General features: G+C 29.2%; 2 protein-coding genes across 2 annotated transcripts in view; one reads left to right on the forward strand and one right to left on the reverse strand.

Annotated features, from left to right (window-relative positions):
• Positions 1-24,712, reverse strand: part of LOC130895024 (uncharacterized) — a 721,573-nt gene that overhangs the window by 30,953 nt on the left and 665,908 nt on the right. The window lies entirely within an intron of this gene.
• LOC130895029 (transcriptional activator protein Pur-beta) lies at positions 130-13,219 on the forward strand. Its single transcript, XM_057802139.1, has 7 exons — positions 130-468; positions 1,007-1,048; positions 2,569-2,681; positions 2,742-2,844; positions 5,019-5,327; positions 6,691-6,878; positions 10,890-13,219. The coding sequence occupies exons 1-7, from the start codon at positions 426-428 to the stop codon at positions 10,932-10,934; spliced, it is 843 nt and encodes a 280-aa protein (XP_057658122.1). The 5' UTR covers positions 130-425; the 3' UTR covers positions 10,935-13,219.

The following is a 24,712-nucleotide window of genomic DNA, read 5'->3' on the forward strand; positions in this document are numbered from 1 at the left end:
AAATATTGGTCATGTATTATCGTACCTCAAAAATGTATTCAATCATTATAAAAACAGATTAGTTAATTCCTAAAAATGTGATCACTACGTTTATTATTTTTTTTTATCTATAAAATACCTCTTTTAAATAATCACTAAATATTACTTCCTAAACAGAACGTTTTTCTATTTCTTTTTTTAAATTTTTATTATATAGAGAAAATTTGAAAATCATTTTAAAACCAAGTATAATTTATAAGTATTTAATATGCTTAGTTTAGTAAGCAATACATCAATGTTAATTGAATTATTGAATATTGAATGAACAATTTCTCAAGGAAAAAGTGATTTCAGCGGACGGATCTGGATTCGATGTAAATGTCAGAAATTTTAGTAACATTTCATGTTTTCCTAAATAGTGAAGGCTGTGTGTGTGTTGGGTTGCGATGTCGGATATAGGAAGTGGTGATGAAGGTTCAAGCTCGCAAAGTAAGTGCTTGAAATTGTAAATTTTGTTAATCGTAATACTGTGAGGTTTTTAATTAGTACAAAAAAAGACTTATCCTCTTCTTCACCGGACTTTCCTCCAAATTATTTTATCGAGTTTGACAAGTCTACCAAAATGGCGATTCGATTGTTCCCTTAGAAAGTTTTCCAATTTTTCATTAAATTCGAGATTTAACATATGATATATCTTCCACAGTAAGAAATTTAATGGAATATAATGTTGATTGAATAGTTATTGAGGAATTAGGTCATAAAGTATGTCAAAATTACTGCAAAAGACCTGCATAAGTTGAATATTGTCGTAGTCTATTAATGACCTTGGCCAACGTCAATTTGGTTGCCTTTTATTTTAAGCAAACGTCAAATCGTTGGAAAATGATCTTTATGAAGCAGTTCTGTGTTTTTGATCAATTTTAATAAAAATCTGCTTAATTTTATCACAAAACTGAAGTATGCATTTTATTAAAATGAGGTTTTAACTATTACAGTGCTGTGTGGCTTAATTGTGTAAATTTTTCAGAATACCATCAGGGCATGGAGCAGGGAAGTGAATATGATTCAGGTAAATACTTTATGTATATGTTTCATTTTCAATAATAAAAATAATTTTTTAATAAATGAAGACATTTAACACCAAATCTTTTAACTTTAACTCTTATCAGTGTAGAATAAATATGAATGAAGTTCTTGGGTGATGACTCATTGCATTCCAGGAAATTCATAGTAACTTCTACTACTATAGAATTCTCATCAATTATGATTCATAACTAGTTAAACCAATTTCATTGCCGGTTGTGTTGCTTCTTATGATTTTCATTCAAAATGTTATCAAGTGAATGGACTTTAGGAAAAATTCAATATTGGCAAGATCCCAGTATGTGACATTTTGACCTGATTATGATTATACATTTATAGTTAAGGAAACAATGGAGAATTATTGTTTGTATTATTTTGAATACTGAGAGGTGGTAAGTGCTACAGATGTAGATGTAGAAATTGGCATAAACTGATACAGAGCATAAAATTAAATACTTGGAAACTATTAATATCAATGGCATTCATTCGCTTATATATAATTTTTTTACTAGATTAGTTTACATATAACTGTAATATTTATAATATCTAATAAGTTTAACACAATATTATAAAAATACATATTTATTTTATTATCCATTTTTGTTAGTTGTTAATTTCTTAAACAAAATTTACTTCCTGGAGGATGTATGAGGAACAAATAAAAATTTTAATGCTCGAGATATTCTCTTAGTTATCATTTTAGTATTAAAACAAATTATACTAACATTCCTACCAGTTATATGTTTATAAATTTCCAAAATTCTATGTCTGTAACTCTCTTTACAAAACTACAATTGCTGCCTTTTTGTTTTTCTTGCTGTGGTATCCTAGCCACCAATGTTGTCAATGTTTTGGTTATCTTCTGCATTTTTGTACAGTTTTCTCCACAAGTTAAAGACATGATAAACTGATAAAAATAAGACAATTTGGGGAATTTGAATATAGCAATGGTGTTGTGCTTTTGTATGAACTAATTTCCATAAATTCAAAGTTGAAAATTCATGTCTATATTCAATTGTTTGTAGAATAGAGTACATTAGTCCAAAGACCCAGTTTATTAAGTCTATTTTTGATCTTTTCAAATTACATTGTAATAGTAATAAAATACTTTCTACACGGTAATGTTTTGGATACATTTTCAAAGTATGGTATTAGATTCTTAGCCAGACTAGTAGAAATATTCTCTCATATAAATATGATACGTGATATATTCAAAAAGCAGATGAGGAGGCTAAAACAAACAATTATATAGTTAAATATTTTAATGAAGCAATCGTGACATTGTAAATGTGTGGTATTTTTATGGGAACACTTGTTAGCAGTATAACTTTTACTTTTACCTATCCATCTATCCCCTACAAAAATTCATATTTGGTAAAGTAACATGATAAAATAGTTGCCAATCTCATTAGGATTAATGAAATCAGTAGCAATTATCACACTCTTGTGTAGTTAAAACGTAATTTAAACAATGTATTTCTTTTTTAATTACTTTTGGAATTTTAGGCCAGCAGCAGATGGAGCAAGAACTCGCAACCAAAATGTTGCAGATTCAGAGTAAGCGATTCTACTTAGATGTGAAACAAAATCGTAGAGGACGTTTCATTAAGGTTGCAGAGGTATTAACTGCTTTTTTATTTTTAATTTGGACTCCATTACCAGTCATTAATTTTATTTAGATTGGTGCAGATGGACGACGTTCCCAAATATTCCTTGCCCTATCAACTGCTGCCGAGTTTAGAGATCATCTTTCTGCATTTAGCGACTTCTACTCTTCTTTGGGTAAGTCACGTAAAATCGATTTTAAAAGAAAGGTACCACTAGTCCCTTGTGTACCTATTTCAACCACTGCCGTTTCCATCTTCCCCAATTTCTCTGAAAATTTCCCTATATGTTCCCAATTCCTGTATATGGTCTGTTCATTTATTTCTTAGTTTCCCCCTTTATTTTTTAATGGTCTTCCCAACTTCCATTATGTGCCACCATACCAATTCAGCTGTTATTGTTTATTTATTGATGTTTTGTATCTTGTTCTGCCTAGTTTATCCACCTATTCGTTTCATGTATTTTATTTCTATTGTGTTTGTCCAGCTTTTCTGTAATCTTTTATCTTAATTGTAAATTTCTGCTTCATATAAATGATATGTCATTTTCACATATCTATATTTTTGTGTGCTGATATTATTTTCTTCAGTACTTAGCAAATGTTCGTCGATTTATTCAACCCGTTAGCTTTTTCTACAACTATTTTCTCTTCTTCTACGGACAAATATTTTCAAAATTTTGTCCTTATTCCTTATTATATCAGTTATTTTAATATTTGTTTATTATGACTATTCTTCAATTCTTATTGGATTCATGTTTTTCACGTTGTCATTTTATGTTTTTATCCAAGATAAAACCTAACCTAACCAAGATTAATATAAAAAGTAATAAGTCTAAGCTGTCCCCTTGCTTTATTCCTCACTTCGTTATAAACACCTTTGAAGTTTACCCTGCAATTCATACTCTTGCCATAACTATCTTTTGTGTTTCTTATTGTGGTTTCACAATTTCCATAGTATTGTCCATATTTACTTTCTAGAGTCCTAATCAAAAGCTGATTTTAAATCAATATATATTAGTAGAAACTCTTTCCCTTCTCTATTTTACTTTCTATTAATTTTCTTATCTTATAAATATTATTATTAGTTTGACTTTCCTGCATAAAAGCTGTTAATTTCTTTTAGTTTTAGTTCTTAGAACCACTTTTTTTCATAAAATTTTTGAATAAAATAAATTACAGAAACGAAAAAAAAATTATGAGATCAACAATGCTTGATACTTTTGTGGTGTGGTAAAAACAATTAACTTTTGTAGAATCTAAAGAAATTTCATAATGATTGAAATAAAACAAGAAAATGGAACAAAACCAGTGAAAATTAAAACTTAGATTATTAGAAGCACAATGGTGGTAATTTGAGCCGATATGTTTTATGACCAAAATTTAGAAACCAAAGGAATAAAAACAACGCACAATAGGAGTGAAAGGTAGTTGACTGGGAGAATTTAGAAAAACATAAAAATTATCAATAGAAATTTAAAAACCTTCATTTGTCTTAATAAATAAATTGAAATCCTCCATGTGTTAACAATTGGTATCAGATGTGGAGTTGTTTTTAAAAAGAGGCAAGAAAGTTCAGAAAGAAATCATGAGAATGGTTGATGGCAGAGTACAGAAAAAAGCTGAAAGAAAAAGTACCAAAGGTACTAATGAAGATAAAAAATGGCTGTTGCATTGATAAGAAGTGGGTTTGTGAAATTTTACAATGAAAGATCTATTGGTCCAACTACTCTAGATCAATTCAAGGGGGATTCTTTCTAAAACTGAAAACATATAAGCTCAACAAGTGATCCGATCCTGTCCATAGTATATTCCTTACATGAAAAATTATTCTAATGAGGGGTAGTATAACAAGGCTAGATAAGTTATTTGTCTTTCCTCTGGAACTTAGTCTTTGCTAATATGATCACTCAGTTATCAAATATTCTGGAGTGTTATAAAATGTTCTGGAACTGTTTTGAAGAATTTTGTGAATATTATAAGGTCTTATATGGGTTATAAAAGGAGCGCCTAGCTTGACTAAAAAGTAGTTTATAAAATGAATTTACAGAATTTCAAGCAAAAAAGATGAACCTTGAGTTCTGTAAAATCTTTGATATGTATTAATAGATAATTTAAAACAACTGGAGGTTACAGTATTAACAAGTTCCCTACCTGAAGAATGATTAGATTATTGCTTAACAATTTTTGAGGTATTGCCATATATATAATATGTCTTGAGAAAAATCTTGAATCCAAAAATGTCATAAAGTCTTAAGTACTGTTATAGGTCTCAGTCAAGAAGTACACCTCGTAACATTTTTTGTTTAATTTTTGAATAAAAATTTGTTTTCAAAATCATCCTGATTTTTAGGTCCACCAAACCCAGACAATGTTCCCGAAGATGGCAAACTAAAAAGTGAAATGATGATTAAAGACAATCGTCGTTACTACTTGGACTTGAAAGAGAATTCTAGAGGACGTTTTTTGCGGGTTTCCCAAATGATTGCTAGGGGAGGACCTCGTAGCCAAGTCGCCATTCCGGCTCAGGGTATGATCGAATTCCGGGATGCTCTAACTGACTTATTGGATGAATACAGTACTGACGAGCATGCTTATAAACCCGATTTACCAGAAGGCAGACACATGCATGTCGACAACAAAAATTTCTATTTTGATATAGGTAGGGAATTTTCAATAAAAATATTCCTAGCAGTTTAAATATTTACAGCGTGATCAGTGGTAAAAAACACTTATTTATGATATATGATTATGTTTTCTAAGCTCGTTTATACAAAATAGAATCCATTTAAATAGAATATTTTTGGAAAGAACTCTTGCATCTGTGACAGATGCTTGATGGGTGCACTTCTGAAATAGAAGGATATTTTTATTGTAGAAGAATGAGTCATTGTACTGTTATAAGTAGGCCTATTTTGAGGTATTCAATGTCATAGATCTATCTATAAATAAGTGAATATCCATAGAAACTATAATAAATGATGAAGAAAAGATTGCTATCTATTTCAAACCAATTTTTTCTAGGCTTTCTTGGACCCATATTGCCCTGAGTTTTTTTTCGTTTGTGTTTTTACTTTCACTTTTATAGATTTTTTTGAGTAATTTCTCTTTTTTTGCTTAGTCATTCTTACGATGTATTCTAAATGTAACTCTTCTTTGTCTTAATTCTTAGTTTATGATAACTCCTTTTATTTTCCCAATATTTTTTTCTGTTACTTGTATTTTTACTAGCTATTGAAAATTATCAGATACTTTCCTTTTTCATATAAAGCTGACGTTCAAAAACATATAGGCTTTAATGAGCTTTCTATATTTTCTCATTACTTCTTGGTCCAAAAAGAATAAATCACAGCACGTTCTTGCGGCTCACAGGGCTAACTGGAACTAAACTACAATCATAAACATGGAAGAAATAATAATATGTATTATTTTGACATTTAATAAATGGATTATAGGGTGGGCAAAAACTTTTACTCATTAGTGAAAATTTATATTTGCTCAACTTGCATTCAAGTGTTTTAGTACACAAAATTGTTTAATTCAACACAGTTGCATTCGTTATTTCAATTTATTTTATCATAATTACATGTTATTCGCTCCAACCTAACCAATTGTAACATGGTTTCCTTGCTTTCTATCTATTACTCCTAATTATTTGTACTGTTTAACCGCTGTGTTTTGTCATTTTGTGTCAATCTTCTCTGAAATATTTTTTTTGGAGTGTCTCTGTTCCTTCATTTGACTTGTAGGTATGTTTATAAATCTTGTTAAGCTTACCAAAAGTATAATATCTGCAATTGCAATTTATAATTTTCGATAAACCACAAAAAATGTGTTTATTATTTCATTCATATATAGTAAACAATATAGGACTCATTTACTATTGTATTTTCAGTTGATTGATTGAGTAAAGAAGATTAAAAAATATTTGAATATATCATAAAGAAGGGCTCAAGTGAAGTTATTCAATTATTTCAGGGTTAAGCTGCATTTGACGATTTGCATAAATAATGTTATTTTCACAGGTCAAAATAACCGCGGAGTTTACATGCGTATCTCTGAGGTAAAAACAAATTTCCGAACAGCTATTACTGTACCTGAAAAGAGTTGGCAAAGGTTCAGAGATATATTGAGTGATTACTGCGATAAGATCAAGCAACCTTCTCAAGGTTCTGGCGGGGGTATTTCCTCCCAAGATCAACCACATTCTTTGGTAAGTAATATCTAGAACTATTTTCATTATGTACATATTATCCAAGAATATTTATTATTATTGTTATTGGATTTTTATTAATTTTTCTTAACTAACCTGATAGGTATCATTATTTTCATTACTACAGCCTAAACTTTTGGAAACAGCAAAGTAAAAATATCTGAATATTGAAAACAAAAACTCTAAAAATTATTTGTATTGACTTGAAATTGAGTTAAATTTCAGCTTCATTTGATTGTCATTCTTCTATTTTATTTTAGTTAATAGAAATGTTTTAAGCTAATGGATGTAATGAATTTAGAAATCATGAAATCATTGAGTTCTATGACTGTTAAAAATGTTTTGGGTTATTATCATATTGAAAAATGCATCAAGAGTAGATAACAAAACTTATTACCATTACCACTACCACATTTGTGGTAAATTGCATACTTTCGAAGGCATTCCTTCCTTCAATTTGCAAACGTTTCTTTTGGATCTCAAAATTTTAAATATGACAACACATTTTGATAGGAATGATGTATTTTGAGTTCAGCTCTCTAGTCCACAATGTAAGTACTGGAACATACAGATTGACACTAGTAACATAAAAATTACTTTGTAAGATCACACAACATGATTTCTCTCTTGTTGTTTTAGAGAACAATGCTGAAGAAGCTGGCATTCACAATCCAGTTTGAAATTTACTTCCTAGCACAGCAGGATGTTCTTTGTTTAGTCATGCTTCTCCAAATATTAAGTTGTCTTTCCTTCAGTTGTATGATGTTCCTTAATTAATCATTATCCCATGTAAGTCTCCACAATTTGGTTCTGCCTACTTGTGGTAAATCGTCGTCTTCCTAAAGTGATTTTAAACTTTATTTATCATTAGTAACTCTTTATAGAAAAAACTGAACTGTCAAGTCTTAAAAACTTTTATACAATTTCTTAAAACTTATATCTCCAAAATTTTCAGAACAAAGAATATATTCTTTGCTTATTATTTTTCATTATATCATTTTATTATTTTCACTCACTATAACATTCTTATTACAACACAGATGCCAACACTACATGAGCCACTTTGTAAATGCACATAGATTATTTGCTATCAACAAAATTCGACAGGTACTAGCTTGTTTCTAACACTGTATCAACATCAATACAAGTGGCCAAAAACTTGTAGCTTGTAGCCATTTGCATAAAAGAATTTTTTTATAAAAAAAAACAAATAATTAATACATAAATAATACAAAAACATTTAAAAAGAGCTTTTTTCAGAAATTTTTACTATGTTTACTCAGAGGACCCTAGCTAATATTTTTTTAACATGGTGGCGCTTAACGGATTAAAAATAAAAACACTATAATGGTTATAAAACTAATCTATTTGACAAATTTATGTAAAAACAGAAACTAACAATATAATTAACTTTGCAAAAGTGTTGACAACCTCTGGAGTCACTCTCCATCAAACGCCCTCATATTCACATTAATTGAATTTATGGTACAATTTTGTTGGAGCACAGAAATCATGTGTACGCAAATATGAAAAAGGCAATTTCAAATTTTGTTTCAACCTCATATAAGCCACTAAGTCTTAATATACCTAAATTTCACACAAGGTTCTGGCAAATTTTTTTTTAATTTGTAGGGAAAAGTTCGATTTAAATTTTACAAAAGTATGGGTTATGACTTGAAATATTACATTATTTTCATAATCTAACAGATTTTATTTCACATAGGTGTCGAAAGAACCTTCTTTTCACTACTTTCTACAGTCAATACAATATGTAGGTTTTTTTAATGTCTGCCTACAAAAGCACATTATCAGCATATAGTATAGTGTTTATTTGTGCTCCATTAGTTTTCATACCTTTACTGTGATCTTTTATTTTATCTAAAACCTTGCTGATTATATCTTTTGAGTTTAGATTAAATTGAGTTGGCAAAAGAACAACATTTTAATTATGATATATTAATTGAGAACCTTTCATTTTGTAGTAATATCCGATTATTACGAAGTAGTACTGTAGTATTATATATTCATTTAACTGTATTCTCATTTTTGGTCAAATCTGTATTTACAGTTTATGTTTATTTTCTACCCCATCTCTCGATTTTGTGCTTCCGGTGAGTGGTCGTCCATAAATACGACACACGAATTTCAAGATTTTTTGCCCCTCCCCTATCCTTGACCCAGCGATCACATTTGTGAAACTCCCCCCCGCCCTAGTGTGACGTTACGTAAATTTACATTTAGAAATTATTGAACAGCAGCGGTTCCGAAATTAATTTTATTTCCATTTAAATTATTTTTTCATAAAATTAACATCAAATCAAACAATTAACATAACAAAAAACGATTAATTATATTAATTAAAGAAATTAACGGAACAAAAAATATCAATAGAATTATATGAATTTAAGATATAAAATTAATAATCTTGAATCCACTCCTTCAAATTATTTATAACTGGAAGAACAACAACTTCGTTCTCCTTTGAGTTGTTAATGTCAGGAACATTAATTGTATCAACATCTTTATCATCCTACCATACAGCATCATCGTCATCATCCACACAAAGAAGTTTTCTGGCAAGTCTAGCAGTAATTCTCTAAGGACGAAACTTCGCGACAGATAAAACATCTTATTGCCTATTATGTAGTTGCTTGTGTTGATTAGTATAATACAAAATATAGTTTGGCGGTATTTATCAAAGGGCATCTAGGTGGTCGGGGCGCGTAACAATAATAGCGCGACTAGTTGACAAACCAATTGATATCTTATATTCCTACAGATATAGTTGTATAGGTTTTTAAGGTTTTCGTAAAGTAATAGTTTAAAGTTTGTGTTTAAATATTTAGATTATAATCAATTTTGAAATGTGACGTCATGAAATTTAGGACCACTCCCACCCCTTGTCACACAATGACATACTTCGTCGACCCATTCCCGCTTCCTTTAGACGTGATGTAATTTATGGATGACCCATGATAAGAGAACAGACCAAATAAATAATAAATAGTCTGGGCTACCAAGGTAAAAATGAGGTATTACCTTCGATTTCCATGAAAATTTGGAATTAAGCTTGACTTACCCTTACCTTCAAAATCTACCCTATTGCCGATATGTGCTTATTACTCTTAGGGGTGAAAACTACTCTTATTGCAAAAAGTCAACAGAATTATAAGTATAAGTATTTAATTAGAAGCAAAATACTTTTAAGGTTTGAATAAAAGTTGTTTGATGCTTCAATATAGTATTTATAATTCATGAACCCTGCTTGATGTGTTCATCCTATATAAAGTACAGACGGTTAATATACAATTAAAAAAATATTATTTAGTTACTTTGTGGTAGCTTACTTATATTAAATTGACTCTTTTTGTTAGTGTTCCACTCAAATATTTTGCATCCCAAATTGATCACTCTAAACGTAGATATATAGGGAATTTTATAATATAAAAGGGAAATTAAAGCACCGCTTTTTGTTTCTTACACTTTTTCTGATTAAATCATAAGTGTTTGATCGATTAAAAATGTGGCTTTTCCCAAGAAAAATTTGAATTTTCAATCGCGCATAACCAAAAAACTATTGATTTTCAAAAACATTTTTTGCTTAAAATTTAGTCCTCTATCAATTTCCGCGCTTATTTTCAACATAAAAATTTCACCTCCTAGTTGGGGTGGAATTCACTCCTAATGCAAAAGCACACACATCACACATCAAAAGCACAGTGTTTAACTCAAATCATATCATTGCATAGAACCGGAACCGTAAGGAACTTTGATTGTAATTTACTAATAAAATTCCAGTTTTATTGCATTTTCGAAGATCGTTTTGCTATAGTATTAGGGGTGCTTTAATTTCCCTTTTATTCCTCTGTTTCCGAAAATCTACGATTAAGTTATTTCTTTTTAATAGTATTTATTTTCCTTCAAATGTCCAATGTCAATTTTACAAAGTCTTATTGTGATATTTCCCCTTCTCTCCTGGATTTTTTTAATATTAAGCTTATTTATTTTCAGGTTGGCAATAACACCCAGCAGGATTCCGGGACAAGTTTAAAGTAGGCTAGTTGCCCATTTTAGACTAATAGATTTATTAATATAACAAATTAAAAAATTGGATAGGAACAGCAGTCGATTTTTTGACCATAAAAAAATGAAATTCTCCCCCACTTTACAATTACTAAATTTGTGATTTTTGAATGATGGCTGAGAAATCGACCACTGTCTAAAATATTGATCAGTTCAAGGAGTTGGTTTTTTTTTTGATCAGTGTTAAGTAACACTATAAATGTTAGATTCTCTATTATATGTTAAAAAATGATACTAAATTATTTATTTAGTTGTTTTAAGTTGTTACAGTAGTGATGTTTTGGCTTTTGAGTAAACCGTAGTCGGAGTACCAAGCATATCATAACTGCTTAATGTTTTTAAGTGGAGATAGGAATAGTAATAATTTGCAGCTACAAATTTGATTTATTTTATAGAATATAAAAATATATACAGAGATGTAGCTATTTTTGAAACAGGTTAGTTGCACGCAACAACTGGTCTCACGTTAATAACGTGTGTAAGTTATTCACAACAATGGCAACTCTTTGAGATACTCCGACTATAAATATACTGTTGTGATGTAACTGACTCAAAATTAATATTGGGCACAGAATAACCTAAAATTTCTATTGAATATGCATAAAATGAAGAATTTTATTATATATAGAAACTATATAAAAGCCATAAGAATTGTTTCTTATTGGTAAAAAATTTGGTGCTACATAATAATTTTATTTAAAATTGGAAAGACAATTCACGTTCTGTCAAATTTAAAATTAGATTTATTTATGATTTGGTTGAAAATATTTTATATGAAACATATAGAATTTTTATTTGATTAAACACTTTTAATACTTAAAGTTTATTATATGTAGTTAGGATTTGTACTCAATTTTTTAACTCGCTCATAAGGTTTATACAAAAAACCTTTTCCTATCTCTATTTTAGTCATACATTTGTAAAATGCATCTCTAAAGACCTTTATTAATAATAAAGATGCCTACTGCCATAATTATAGTATTTTTAGAAGTTGACTTGAATAATTTATTCATCTTGAAGAAACTTGACTATTGTTTATTCAAAAGATTTATTTAATTTCAAAGGTTTGATGGGCACCACTTTTTTGTGATTTTCAAAATATTGTGGTCTTGTATTCTGTGATTATTTTATCTTAACGAATAAAAAGCTTTATATTTTCATTAGATCGATATGTAAGCACTTTTGTTATATTGAAAAAAAATTAAAAACAATCTTAATGTTTGCTTCTCTGAATGTTTTTTAAAATTTATTCAAGATGATTTATCCCATCTTATCATCCAAGTCAAATGCAATTAACTCAACTAACAATTATGCACATAAGCTAGAAGCAGACCTTAATTATATTAGTTTGGCCCAGTTATTTTCCAAAATTTCACTTTTGTTGCCACTTACCAGGAAGCTTCAGGAGAAGCAAAAATATAAAATATCGCTCTAGTAGATTATTTCAAGAGTGGGTCCTTTGCATTTTAAATTCATCTGTAAGCTGTAGATCATCCAGTGACAAAGATTGCTCTGATTGGGGCACAGTAGACCTTACGTTACAGTGTAAGTTGTCCCCTATATAGAATCTAATGTATCATCACCTTTTAAGAGCAGTATCACTTCAAGGATAAAGCTAGATCCTCACACCTGCAGGTTTCTTGTTGAAAGCAATTTTTGTATATGCTTACATAGGTGAAGCAGTATAGAACTAGCTGAATTTGCTTTTCATCTTTCTCTATGCAGAATCTACACTTGTTAGTTTTTGCTAAACTTAATTCCATCATTTGCTTCTTGTGGAGGCAACGGCCTGTGATAAAATCTGTAAGGAGATATAGCTTGTTTTTGCTTAAATCCAAATACTTTTTTGGAATCAGGTCAAATTCAGTTACCATTTTAGATTCATGGGACTGTAGGTACAAAAACTCAGAATTATACTGTAATATGTATTATGACTTATTAAAATTAATAGTAAGCATGAATACATTCCACAAATTCAGGATAATAAGAAATATACAGAGAAATATACCTAATGAGTATCAAGAAACTGTAAATCCATTTATAAGCAAATACATCAACTTCCAAAAGAAGAGTCCTGAATGTAATGGATGAATGTGGAAAGTTAGTCTGAGATGATATAAAATTAAGAAATTATGAAACTATAAAACTATTTCTTCTTTCCTATAATAATCCATTATTCAACATTCTTAATAAGTATTATATTGGCACTTTAAATTGATTGAGCTCTAACCGGAAATAGAGAAACCAGAAAAATAAAAGTAAAATGTGACAGTTCCATAAGGATAATACATAAAACGTATTCAAAGTGTAGAGAATACATAAAAAGCAGATAGTTTCCAATAGCAATAATTTTGTGGAAATTATTAAAAACAGTTTTTCGAGTACATTTTGGAAATGGATGAAAAGTTCCAAGATGTGTAACCTAAAATGATTAATAATGAAGTGGGAAGTACTTGAGATGTGTGGTTGATTAAAATGAAGAGAGAATTCAGGATTTCCTCTAAAACAGTTGTAATTGATTTGTTTTAATCTTTATTTTTGAAACGAAATTGGTATTGAAATAATTGGGTGAACATCTTATATCTAGGATATAGAATATTTTAGTTTTATTATATCAAAATATATTCACTGCCAACTAAGTGCTTAGAGCAAGTTTGACGGTATGTTTTAAAAGTGAAATCACGTTCCTAACTTATTATTATTATTAATCTTGTTTCTATCGGACATATTTTACTAAACATTTCAGGTGTTAACATGCAGTTAGGGATGTGATCTTACAATTTTTTTTATATTGTAAATATGTGGTACAATAGTTAATCTTTGTTTTATTTGGAAAAGTATATTGAAATATTTACTTGTGTGAAAAAGCTTTTGGTAAACAAAGAGATATATCGCATTAGAAACCAATGATTTTGTTGTATTCAAAGTGGAAATATGTTTTTGACATAAGTGTAACATAATTGTGTAGTAGCTAACTTATATGAACATACAGCCTGAATTTTAAATTACTAATAAAAAAAAAACTTTCCGTATCTTTGAATAAATAAGGAAACTAGTCACTCTCAGATCCAGACTCTTCAAGCTCTTGGTCACATTTCTTATTTTTGGTATTTTCTTTGAAAGTAATATTTTCATAAAATGGTTTGTATTCCAAATTTATTGTTGAAGGGACAGATGTAAAAAGAGAGTTTAAATCGTTATACTTATCGTTTGATATTGGCAATGATTTCACATACAAACACTGTTTTTCAGCTAGTCGAAAATTACTGCTGTTCCCCCTTTTTTTGTTAATAAGGGTTAATAAACTCCAAATTTTATTTAAATCTTATAGTAAATGGACACTTTTTAGAAAAGCTTAGCCATCACATTTTTTGCCAGCTTACCTTACCATTTACATCTTCTTTCCAAACAGTCAAGTTACTATCGGCATAGGCTTTTCTCGCACTTCGGGCAATTGCTTTCCAGTCTGCCGGCCAGTTTACTTTTCCGACTGTCTGCTGCTCGATAGTTATAGCAGAATGTAAAGAGTTACATTGCATTTCTCTATGACCAACAACCAAGGATTGAGTATATTACAAGAAACTATTTACCAGAGCGAACATTGGGCTGCTTCTAATATAATTTTGCTTGTAGAACTCATATTTTTCATAACTTTGAAACCACACATAAAAACATGTAATAAGGCTACTCACATTAATTGAACAACTAGATAACTGGATTTAGTGAGGTCCTGGTCCAGTAAGAATTTCAATTAATTAATTTTAAGTAATTTAAAATACTTGGTTGTAGTAACAAGAATTATTCTGATTTAAGAGATACCTATTTCTAAACATATTTAGCGCCACCAATTGAAATATACGACTTATCTAGTTATAGCATTGGAAAGAGCTGAATTTCCCAAAAAAAAATACCTAGTTGTTGTACCTACTAAGCCCACGACATTCTCTTTTGGGTTAGATGTCTTCAAAAAAAAGAATTTCGCTAATCAGCTCTTACCTTCACTTTCAGTTTCCTAATGGTTTATTCATATAACTGAAGCAAATACATACAACTTATCTGGATCAAGTTGGAGCTTACGAAACCATTAGCCAGTATTCATAAAAAACACACCCACCATTACCCATCTTTATAGACCAAAGACTTCTTAGTTTGTGCTACACATATATACTAAATCAATGCACTCTAACGGATCATTTCACATTTGAGTCCTATTCAATAAACTAAATCATTCAACAACCAACTTAAAACCTATGTTTGTTAAAAATATTTTCAAATTCTTGTGCATAAACAGGTTTTAAAGGTACTAGATAAAATTTTTTTCGTTTTTCATTAAAATTTTAGAAAAATCAATATCATAAAGATTTTTCTTAAATTTATAACGATTTATCTATTATTTTTCTGTTATAACCGTTAAGAACGGCAATATCCTCAAAATAGTGGTGAATTAATCATTTGGTCTACTTTTATTACTAATACTACTTAATTGAAACATGGCCTTTTTATCTTCGATACATGTTTACATGTAGTAAATGTTTTTAAATATGTAAAACTATTTCTTATAATTAATATATCTCGAAATAGTAATGTTCATTATTTTAAATTTTTAGATACATATTAGTAAATGGAAATAGGATAGAATTCATTCTTGATGTTATTGTCCTTCTTATTACGAATGGTGTTGTGGGTTGAGGACTTAAATTTCCAACGTTTCGACCTTTTATTTGATCTAAAGCTAAAAATAAATGGTACATTATGACTCAAAGGAAGATAAACAGTTCAAATTGTTTGAGTTATAATGTGCCTTATATTTTTGGCCTTGATAAAGATCAAATAAAGTATCGAACCGATGGCAATTTAAGAAACTTTTAGATAGTTTTGTTTCGACTGCTCAACCCACAACACCATTCGTAATAGGTTATAATTTGATATATTAAGAAAATACATTGCTGGATGCAGGTATATCCCAATTGGTTATTCCATTACAACCAACATAATGTATGCTATAGAAAAACAATAAATAATTTGATTGGTAATTACAGGTTTAAGAAATGTCTAATTTGTTACATAATTTATATGAAGAACTGAAGTAACTTGTTCTGTACTTTTTAATCCTGCTCATACAAAAGGTTTTGAAAGTACTTCTAGCAGAGTAGTTGGTTGTTGTTAGATGTAATGATAGTTCAAATAGATAAATAACCTATAGTTTATTGGGTGGAATGGAATATGAAATTATTTTGTCCAAGTATATTTTTCCGCGAATGAAGTTGCATTAACGTGTAAACTTTGATATATGTGTAGGACATATTAAGTAAGAGTGTTAGTGTTGGTGTAGAGATGGTAAACAAGGATAATCTGGACCAAAAATAATGTATTATACTGGCTGTGAGTATATAGAAGTCTATTATAAACCGATATTGAGAGTAAAAACAAAAGAAATTGCCATTAAATTAGTTAAGCACTTAAATATTCCAAATATCAGGTTCCACAAAATGATTGTATATTTGGTGAAGATGTTATACAACTATATCATTAGTGTTAACTCATATTTTAAAATAAGTATTTTGAGTATGCTTATTAAATATAAATTTGTGTGTAATCATTGTTTAACCAAAAGCAATAGTTTCACGACGTCCTGTATGGTTCCTTAAATAATATCTTGTTATATCTGTTTTGTTGCAGAAATGTGTAATTTATTTGAAAATGTTCGTATTTGCTCTTAAGGTGGTGCCCGCAAAAGAGTGTTGAACTTGAAGGTAGTGATTCTATTTTCACGGGTATAGCTCAGAATTAATATGTACATTCTATGAAAACATTGTGATTAGCCAATTCTTAAATTTATTATGTTTGAAAAAACGTTTTATTTTATTTCCAAAATTTTTAATGAATCAAAGTGAAAAAAATACGTTTTTGAGATTGACAAATTATTTTTTATCTGCCCTTAGATTTTTTTATTTTTGTAGTACTAGTCAACTAAGTTTTTTTGTGTGGGTGATATTAAACATTTGAACAGTCACTTCTTTGCTAGAACTCATTGTATAGGATAAAAATCGCGGTATTTCGAAATATGCTATAAAAGTTTTGTTAGATTACGCAACTTGAACCTCGTTTGGTAACTTCTGACAAAAACCACTCAATCCAAAAGTCCGATTATGCTCCTTCCAACATAATCCGTACAAATCTCATATCTAGTACAACACAACATAATCAGATGCTTTTGGGTTAAGTTTTTTGTTTGTTTAGATTTTTGTGAAGTGACGTTCAAATATTTACCCAAGAATTTTTTCAAGAGATATAAATTTGACAAAAAATAGCTTTTTAGTGATATAAATTATATATTATGAAATTAATTAATGTTGCAAAAAATTTATGTATGTACTGGAACTTTCGAGAGTTAAATGCAGGCCATTTAAAAAAAACAGCTTCCTTCGGTCTTTACCATACCTATTGTTTACAGTCACTGTTCGTAACAAAATTTTTCTACTATGAACTTACGTGTCGATACCAGTTGTTATAGTGATTGTAAATTGAAACTATTCTGTGATGAAAAATTAAGAGGATTTGAAAGATTCATGTACTCAATTGCAATTATAGGACTTGCGAAAGAAGTGAACAATTTTGTTTCTTTTCAGTTACCGCTTGTTAATACTACTACAGTTTTTGGTTGATTCACATTTTCCATGCTAAAAACATATGTTTTTCCTCATAAGTAATAAAATTGATACACAATTCTAGATAGACGACCAGAATTAATGGGAATTTAGGAGATGGTGACAGTCCACTTTAAACTCAAATTATGAAACCATTTTGAAAACAGTTTTACAGCGAAGAAATTAATTGAAAAAAATTGTTTTGGTCTATTTTATTATTGTTATTGCAACACCTTAAGAGAAAATCAAAAGAGAGCTTCGTAGAATATGCCTAACTAATCGGATATCACATATGTGCTATTGGTCTAAAAAAGAAATGCATTTTGTGTTAATTTGTTGGGAAAAATAACCTTCGCTTGTCAACTTTTTTATGTTATTGCCAGCAACAATAATTTGAGTTCTTTCGGTGGTCTGTAAACATAAATATTCTGGACGTTCCAACTCTGTAGCAATCCATATAAGAAACACACATTTTTTAAGCTCAAACCAGTAATTCGCGATTGAATTTGTGCCTTGTTGACAATTATGGTCAAAGCCATGCACTGGAAAATTTTATTACTTGAAATCTTTGAAATTCTTACTTCAGCACATCTTTTTACATTTGTCGTTGATAATTGTAGCTTCGATGAAATTCTGGGATAGTTTTTTTCAATTCCAAGCCTTATTCCTTTGCACAAGGTCATTGGATCTAAGCTACAAATGAGTATCAATAGTGATCAACAAGTTAACATGTGTGGTGGTATTCTAGATGGTTTCAAAAAGTTATGGAACTTTTGGATAATTCTGTTAATCGACTCGTTCTTAACAACTTGATGAGTCAATTGAATTTATGGTTCTTTTTTTAATTATTATTATTGTTCGAAGCCAAAAACAGCTCGTACAAAAAATTAGTAAAAATTTAGCAAAGAAGTCGAAAATAACTTAATGAACGGACCAAATGTGTCTAATGCTTTATTCTAGTTTTCTAAAAGCGTATTCACAATATTTCCTTACTTATACCAATTGTAGGACACAAATCGGATGGTTCTAAAATCTATAGCAGACTTGGTAGAAACAATTTTTGTGTATGTGAAAAAATGGAAATATTTCTAAATCTATTGTTATTTTATTCATAATGTAATAAATTAAATCATTTTATTGTAAATTCTATATGAAATTGCAAACGTTTCTGGTTTTTATTGTGTTTGTGCTTAAACATTCAAAGATTCAGTTCTTAGTATCCAGTATGATCGGAATCGCACTTTTCATCTGAACAAAGATATTTTTATTTTTAAACTTTCTTTGATTGTGTCAAATTTAAAACTGGTAAAGAGTTGCTTTTCATAATCCATCAATTTCTGGTGGAACAATATTTCTGATAACAAATTTCCGATGACGATGCAAGTTCTACACCACTATCATTATGTATGGTTGTATTACCATATCTTGAGATCACAGATTTCAAAGAATGCTAATCAACTCAGAATATTCGTTCTACATATTAACTGGAATACTTTCAATTATTAGATAAACCCAGATAAGATTATTCTATTTGTAACAAAAAATAATATCCTTAGATAGTGTCCCTTTATCATCTGTTTATTTCTACATCTCACTTTCCAGTTTCAAACTGAACAAATGAAATTATTTCTCCTAGCTTGAAGGGTATTAAATCTTCGCTCTTTTTGATTTTTTGCCCAAATAATTTTTGCCTATTGTTGCAATTGTGAAAAATTTTAAACTTAGTTGAACCTGAAAATAATTTTTCTACTTGCACATCATTCTGATGTGCTTTCTGAGGCTGCAGTATATAGATATTTTTACTACAGAACATCACTCGAAAGCAAATATTTGGCACATAAAGAATATTTTTTTGACTCATGCATATATGTATTTTCTTCATGTAAATATCATTTTTATTTATTATTTATTATCATATATTTATCATATATATTTATTCTTCAACAAGGCCTTTTGAAATTAATGTAAATTTGGCACGAACCTGCAGTGATAAATTTGATTGAATACTATAACCCTGCTTTTTTATTGAAGTCACAATGATTCAGCATTGTTGAATATCTTACATTTTTTGAATTTACAAAAAAAATTGTCAAAAATCTGATATTCAAAAAACACATTTAGAGGATTGACTCTCATTAAGCTTAACGTTATAAATTCTTTATATATACACTGCAGGCCAAAAGTTTAAGACCACCTTAATTAAAGTAGGAAAATTAAATAAATCTCCAATAAAATATTAAGTGTTTAACTGACCGGTTAAATCATCCAGTAAAACACTTTTTGACAATCAATATACTTGAAAAGCGTAAAGAAATATTAACAGTCCATGTTAAAAAATTTTTATGACCTTTTTCACAAGTCTCTGCATACTCTTACCACAAAATTTCTCTTCATAATTTTGAAATATGCTTGGGATCATTGTCCGGTTGGAAAATGAATTAATCGCAAACCTGAAGGAAGGGAATTTTGTTCTAAAATTTTTTTTGTACTCTTCGTTTTCCGTCAATTTTGATCAAATCGCCAGTTCCATGACTAGAAAAGCAACCCCAGACCATAATTGAGCCAGTATCATGCTCGATTGCTGGGACTACACAGTCTGGTATCGACTTTTATTGACACGTAAATTCTTCGTTTTGAACTGAATAGCTCAAACTTGAATTCGTCGCAAAGAACTTTCAAATCTTCTTCAATCCAATCGAGCAAAAGCCCGCTGCATCCGTTTATTCTTATTTTGTGACCTTAGAAAAGGTTTTCGAACGGCGACATGATCATACAACTTCGCATCTCTCAAACACCGTTTTACTGATACAATGATAAAGGTTCAAATCGGGTTTTGTTCACTTCAACGCGGATTTCTGGTGCTGTTGAACTTCTATTTCGCTTGCTGATAACTACAATGAAATTATCTTCATTTGACGTGGTGATCCTCGGCCTTCCCGATCGCGGACGATCTTGAAAACTGTCTGGCTCCCTATAAGGAGTGACACGAATTCAAGTCTTCGATAACTTCAATTGTAAATTAATCCCACGTTCGGAATTGCCTTCATTATGTAGATCAACGATGGCAGAGCACACTTCACTGCTAATTTCGCGTGCTTTTCCCATTTTAAGACGACTTTACTGCAGAAACCACAAGTTTAAATTAATCGAGATTGTAAACAAATCCATGTAACCGCAGGTAATAATGAGTCAGATGGGGGAAAAAACAGAGCAGTTAGTTATCAGCACATCATAAAACTATTATTAACGACTTTACCACTTGGCTACAGCGTTGGTCAATACATGTTTATTGCGCAATAACTTAAGTAAATAAAATAATGGCTTCTTTAGATATATGATTTTAACAATACATATGCAGGTGTACATTTCTTTTATTAATCTTATGGGGTTTCGATGTAATTGATAGATAATTATGCTGTTTTAATGTGGTCTTAAAATTTTGACCGGCAGTTTATGTTTAGAACGTTTAAGGTGAATTAGGTTAGATAGACATAAAATCACGTCTACTGTTTGTTGCATTCGGTAGCATAGTTCACTCCCGACATTCATTTATTCAAATATTGAGAAATGAATTTTATGAAGAATATTTGAGTCAGTACAAGCTGCCATTCTGGAAGTGTTGAGGTTGTTATATTTGGATTCATTTCTAAATATGAAGCACAATGAGACTTACTCTAACCATATCTGAAACAAGTAATTATGGTTCCCAAACATTTTACGTTGGTGCATTTCTGAAAAACAGTTGAAAAATAAGATTTCGAGGAAGGTAGATGGGCTATGTGGGAAAACAATAAAAATCTCGATGAGTAGATGTTAAATTTTCATATAAATCGAGAGTAAAGACTGGTATTGGTAGTCGTACGTTGTTTAATGAATTCATAAACTAACAAACAATTTTATACGGCAAATTTTGAAACAAAATCTAAAGGCGCTGAGAATAAACTTTACTTTGAAATTTCATTTAGTACCATTTCATTTGATAACGGGAACACAAAAAGCACCCTCTGTTGGGATTCTGGGTTATATACAGTTCTCACCTGACATATTCTGCTTTTGAAAATACATTCATACTATTACGATTATTGATTTTTAGAAATGTCATTGCAGAATAATTTTAAAAAAACTGTAGATACAATAATTTAATAAGGCTAATGTGTTTTACCGAATAAGCTTCATATTAATTGCCATTATGGATTTGACTACTTCCCGAACGGTCCACGTTCCCATCCACCCCTATATTGCAGAAATAAAATAGTTCATATGTCACAATGTAATTTTATTAATATAAAGTTATTGTTATCGAACTGACACAACTAAAAGGTTTGTTTTTATTTGAAAACAAATTTTATCTATATATCCATCTTTGCTATTAAGTATTGAGAGGGTTGTCCCATTTAATTATATTCACATTATTAATGTAAGTGTAACTACGGTTTAGTTTTGGAATTGAACGATTCACTTGCTTCAAGCTTATTGTATCTCTCATTTGAAAATTGAAAATCTTTTTTAGAAATCACTGTTTTTCACGCACTTATTTAAAACAGTTTGATAATTATAAACGTAAAAATCGAAGGAAGGCAATCCTGATTTATTCTATTGAAACTTTTAAAAGTACGAACAACCTGCCATCCATTCAGATTGTTTTTATTTTATTTATTTATTAAAAGACGAATTGTACTTTTCAAAGTTTATCTTTTTAAAAAAAATGAATTTATTCACCTAGACATTTGTAGAATTCTATTTATGTTTTTCTCTCTATGAACATAAATAGGAAGTGGCTGTAAACACATGTATCAGTTTCATCATTCATACCAATCGTAATAAATTTAATATTGAAATTGCTTAAAGTCCTCTTAGTAAACTGGTGATAGAAAATAGTAAAAAAGCATAACTAAAAATATTGTTAATACTCACTATTGTTAGATCTTTTCCCTGATATCATTAACAATCGCTTCATATGTTTGGTATAGTATTAAAGGAAATGGTTAATTTTATACATTCAAAATACATTTTTTATTGGGCTAATCATTTAGTGGCGATTTTCCAAAGACAGCAATTTTTTTTAATTATTGAATTCATTTGAAAACATTCTTTAGATAACAAAGGCGAAATATAGACGTTGGAATTAGTAATGTTGATGATGCAATAATCAATACTTTGACGTTGATCCAAGACATTAAAGGGAATGTAAAAGAAAGTTTTTTTGAATCAAAATAAAGGATTACAAAAACGATTAAAACTGAGCACATTAATTTTTTTGCTCATTCATAAAAATTTGAACTTTGAACCACCTTTGATCCACAGGGTGATCGGTAACAATCAATCAAAAATGAGTTGTGTAATAAAATAATTCAATCTTAACCTCTAAACATAAAATTAAATATGAGAAATCAAAAAAGTTGTACAAAATAATTGAGCATAGAAATATGTTAATGCATTAAAAAAACTTCAGTTGGGCCAACGAATTTCATTTCTATTATTTAAATAATATTTACACAAAGAATACTTAACAAAAATCGAATACTTTGGCACCTAATTTGGAGCATGATTGTAATATTTTTTCTACTTGCATATATGCTCATTTTAAAAACCACAAACATATTTCTGAATTGTTTTTCTTTATATTATCTTCAACAAATCATTAAGAATCGTATCTTATTTCATCGATTGCTTAAATATGTTCAACCCTTAGAAAAATGAGGTCGAAGAATTTTTTAACGAAATATTACTGAAACTTCTTATTCACTTCTATTAGATATTCAATATTGAAGTATATATGTTATGGAGAAAATAATTAATCAGAGCATTTATAATTCCTGGGCACTATAAACAGTGACAAGTCAAATTGGGCAATATAATACTTATTATCATAGTGTCTGGGCATTATGAATATTGCTAAGTAGTTATTGGGCGATTTGATAATTAGATAGGTAGGGCACGCGAAACAAGAATAAACATGTACGGAGCATGGGTTACAATTAGTCACTACTTATTTCAACGTGGATAAATCAAAATTAATTGACATAAATTATAGAATTGATGGAAAATTAAATGAATTAATATCGTTGAAAGGTCAAAATACTAATTTTTTTTACTAGCACAAGCAATACAGAGTTGATAAAAAATGTGAAATTGTCCAAGTGTATAGAGTCAAATAAAAAATCAGATTATCAGTACCTAATCTAACTTCATATATCATATTAATTTTATAATAATGACGTCAATATTCATAAAATTAAATAAAAAGTATTATTAAAAATTTCATTCGTTTTTACCATATTACCTGCTCATATTGTGCATTTTTAAAACTGTTTGGACATTATGAATAGTGTTCTATTAATCACTTTGTCCATATCATATATTATTTTGTTTCAAAATGCCAAATATTTTGAATTTTTTTGCAATACAAATTGAGGTTATCTCATTCAAATTCATTTTTTTATTTTTAATGTGGGGTATTAATAAACATGAATAATGAAATTACTGCAGAACAAGGTAGAAATTTTTTATCAAAATCCTAACTATTTTTTTTTTAATTTGAATTTTTATTTTTGAAAAAATGGGTTAATGATAAAACTGGTACATCAAATTTATAAATATAGATTAAGGTATCGTGTTCGACATAAGAAATTCATTGGTAAAACTAGATGTTATTTAAGTAGGGAAGTTTTACTTAAAATTCTGTTTATAACAATGTCCATTTATTTATTGTACAAATTTTCTTAATATACTATTATGTTATTTAATCAGTATTATTAAATAATGAATTAACATTGAAGACCTTGTGATTTAAAAGTTCATTCTGGACATTGATATAAGAGTATGGTTTTTGGTAAAAAAACTGTGTTCTAATAAAAATATAGAAAAGTATAGTTTGGTAACAGAAAAATTTCACCGATCACCATGGATTTGCTGTCCTTGGACATGCTGAAACACACTTTATTATTTATATATCGAAATGTTATTTTAAAACATTATCGGTTACAAAAAATAAAAGATTTATAAAAAACATTTTTTTCATTGATCCACCTATTAAATTATTTTTCTCTTGCTAAACACACATTTATTTACGATAGTGTTGAAACCTCTTCCATAGATTTCCCA

The sequence above is a fragment of the Diorhabda carinulata genome, chromosome 6 (genome assembly GCF_026250575.1).
Source record: "Diorhabda carinulata isolate Delta chromosome 6, icDioCari1.1, whole genome shotgun sequence".
Lineage (NCBI taxonomy): Eukaryota > Metazoa > Arthropoda > Insecta > Coleoptera > Chrysomelidae > Diorhabda > Diorhabda carinulata.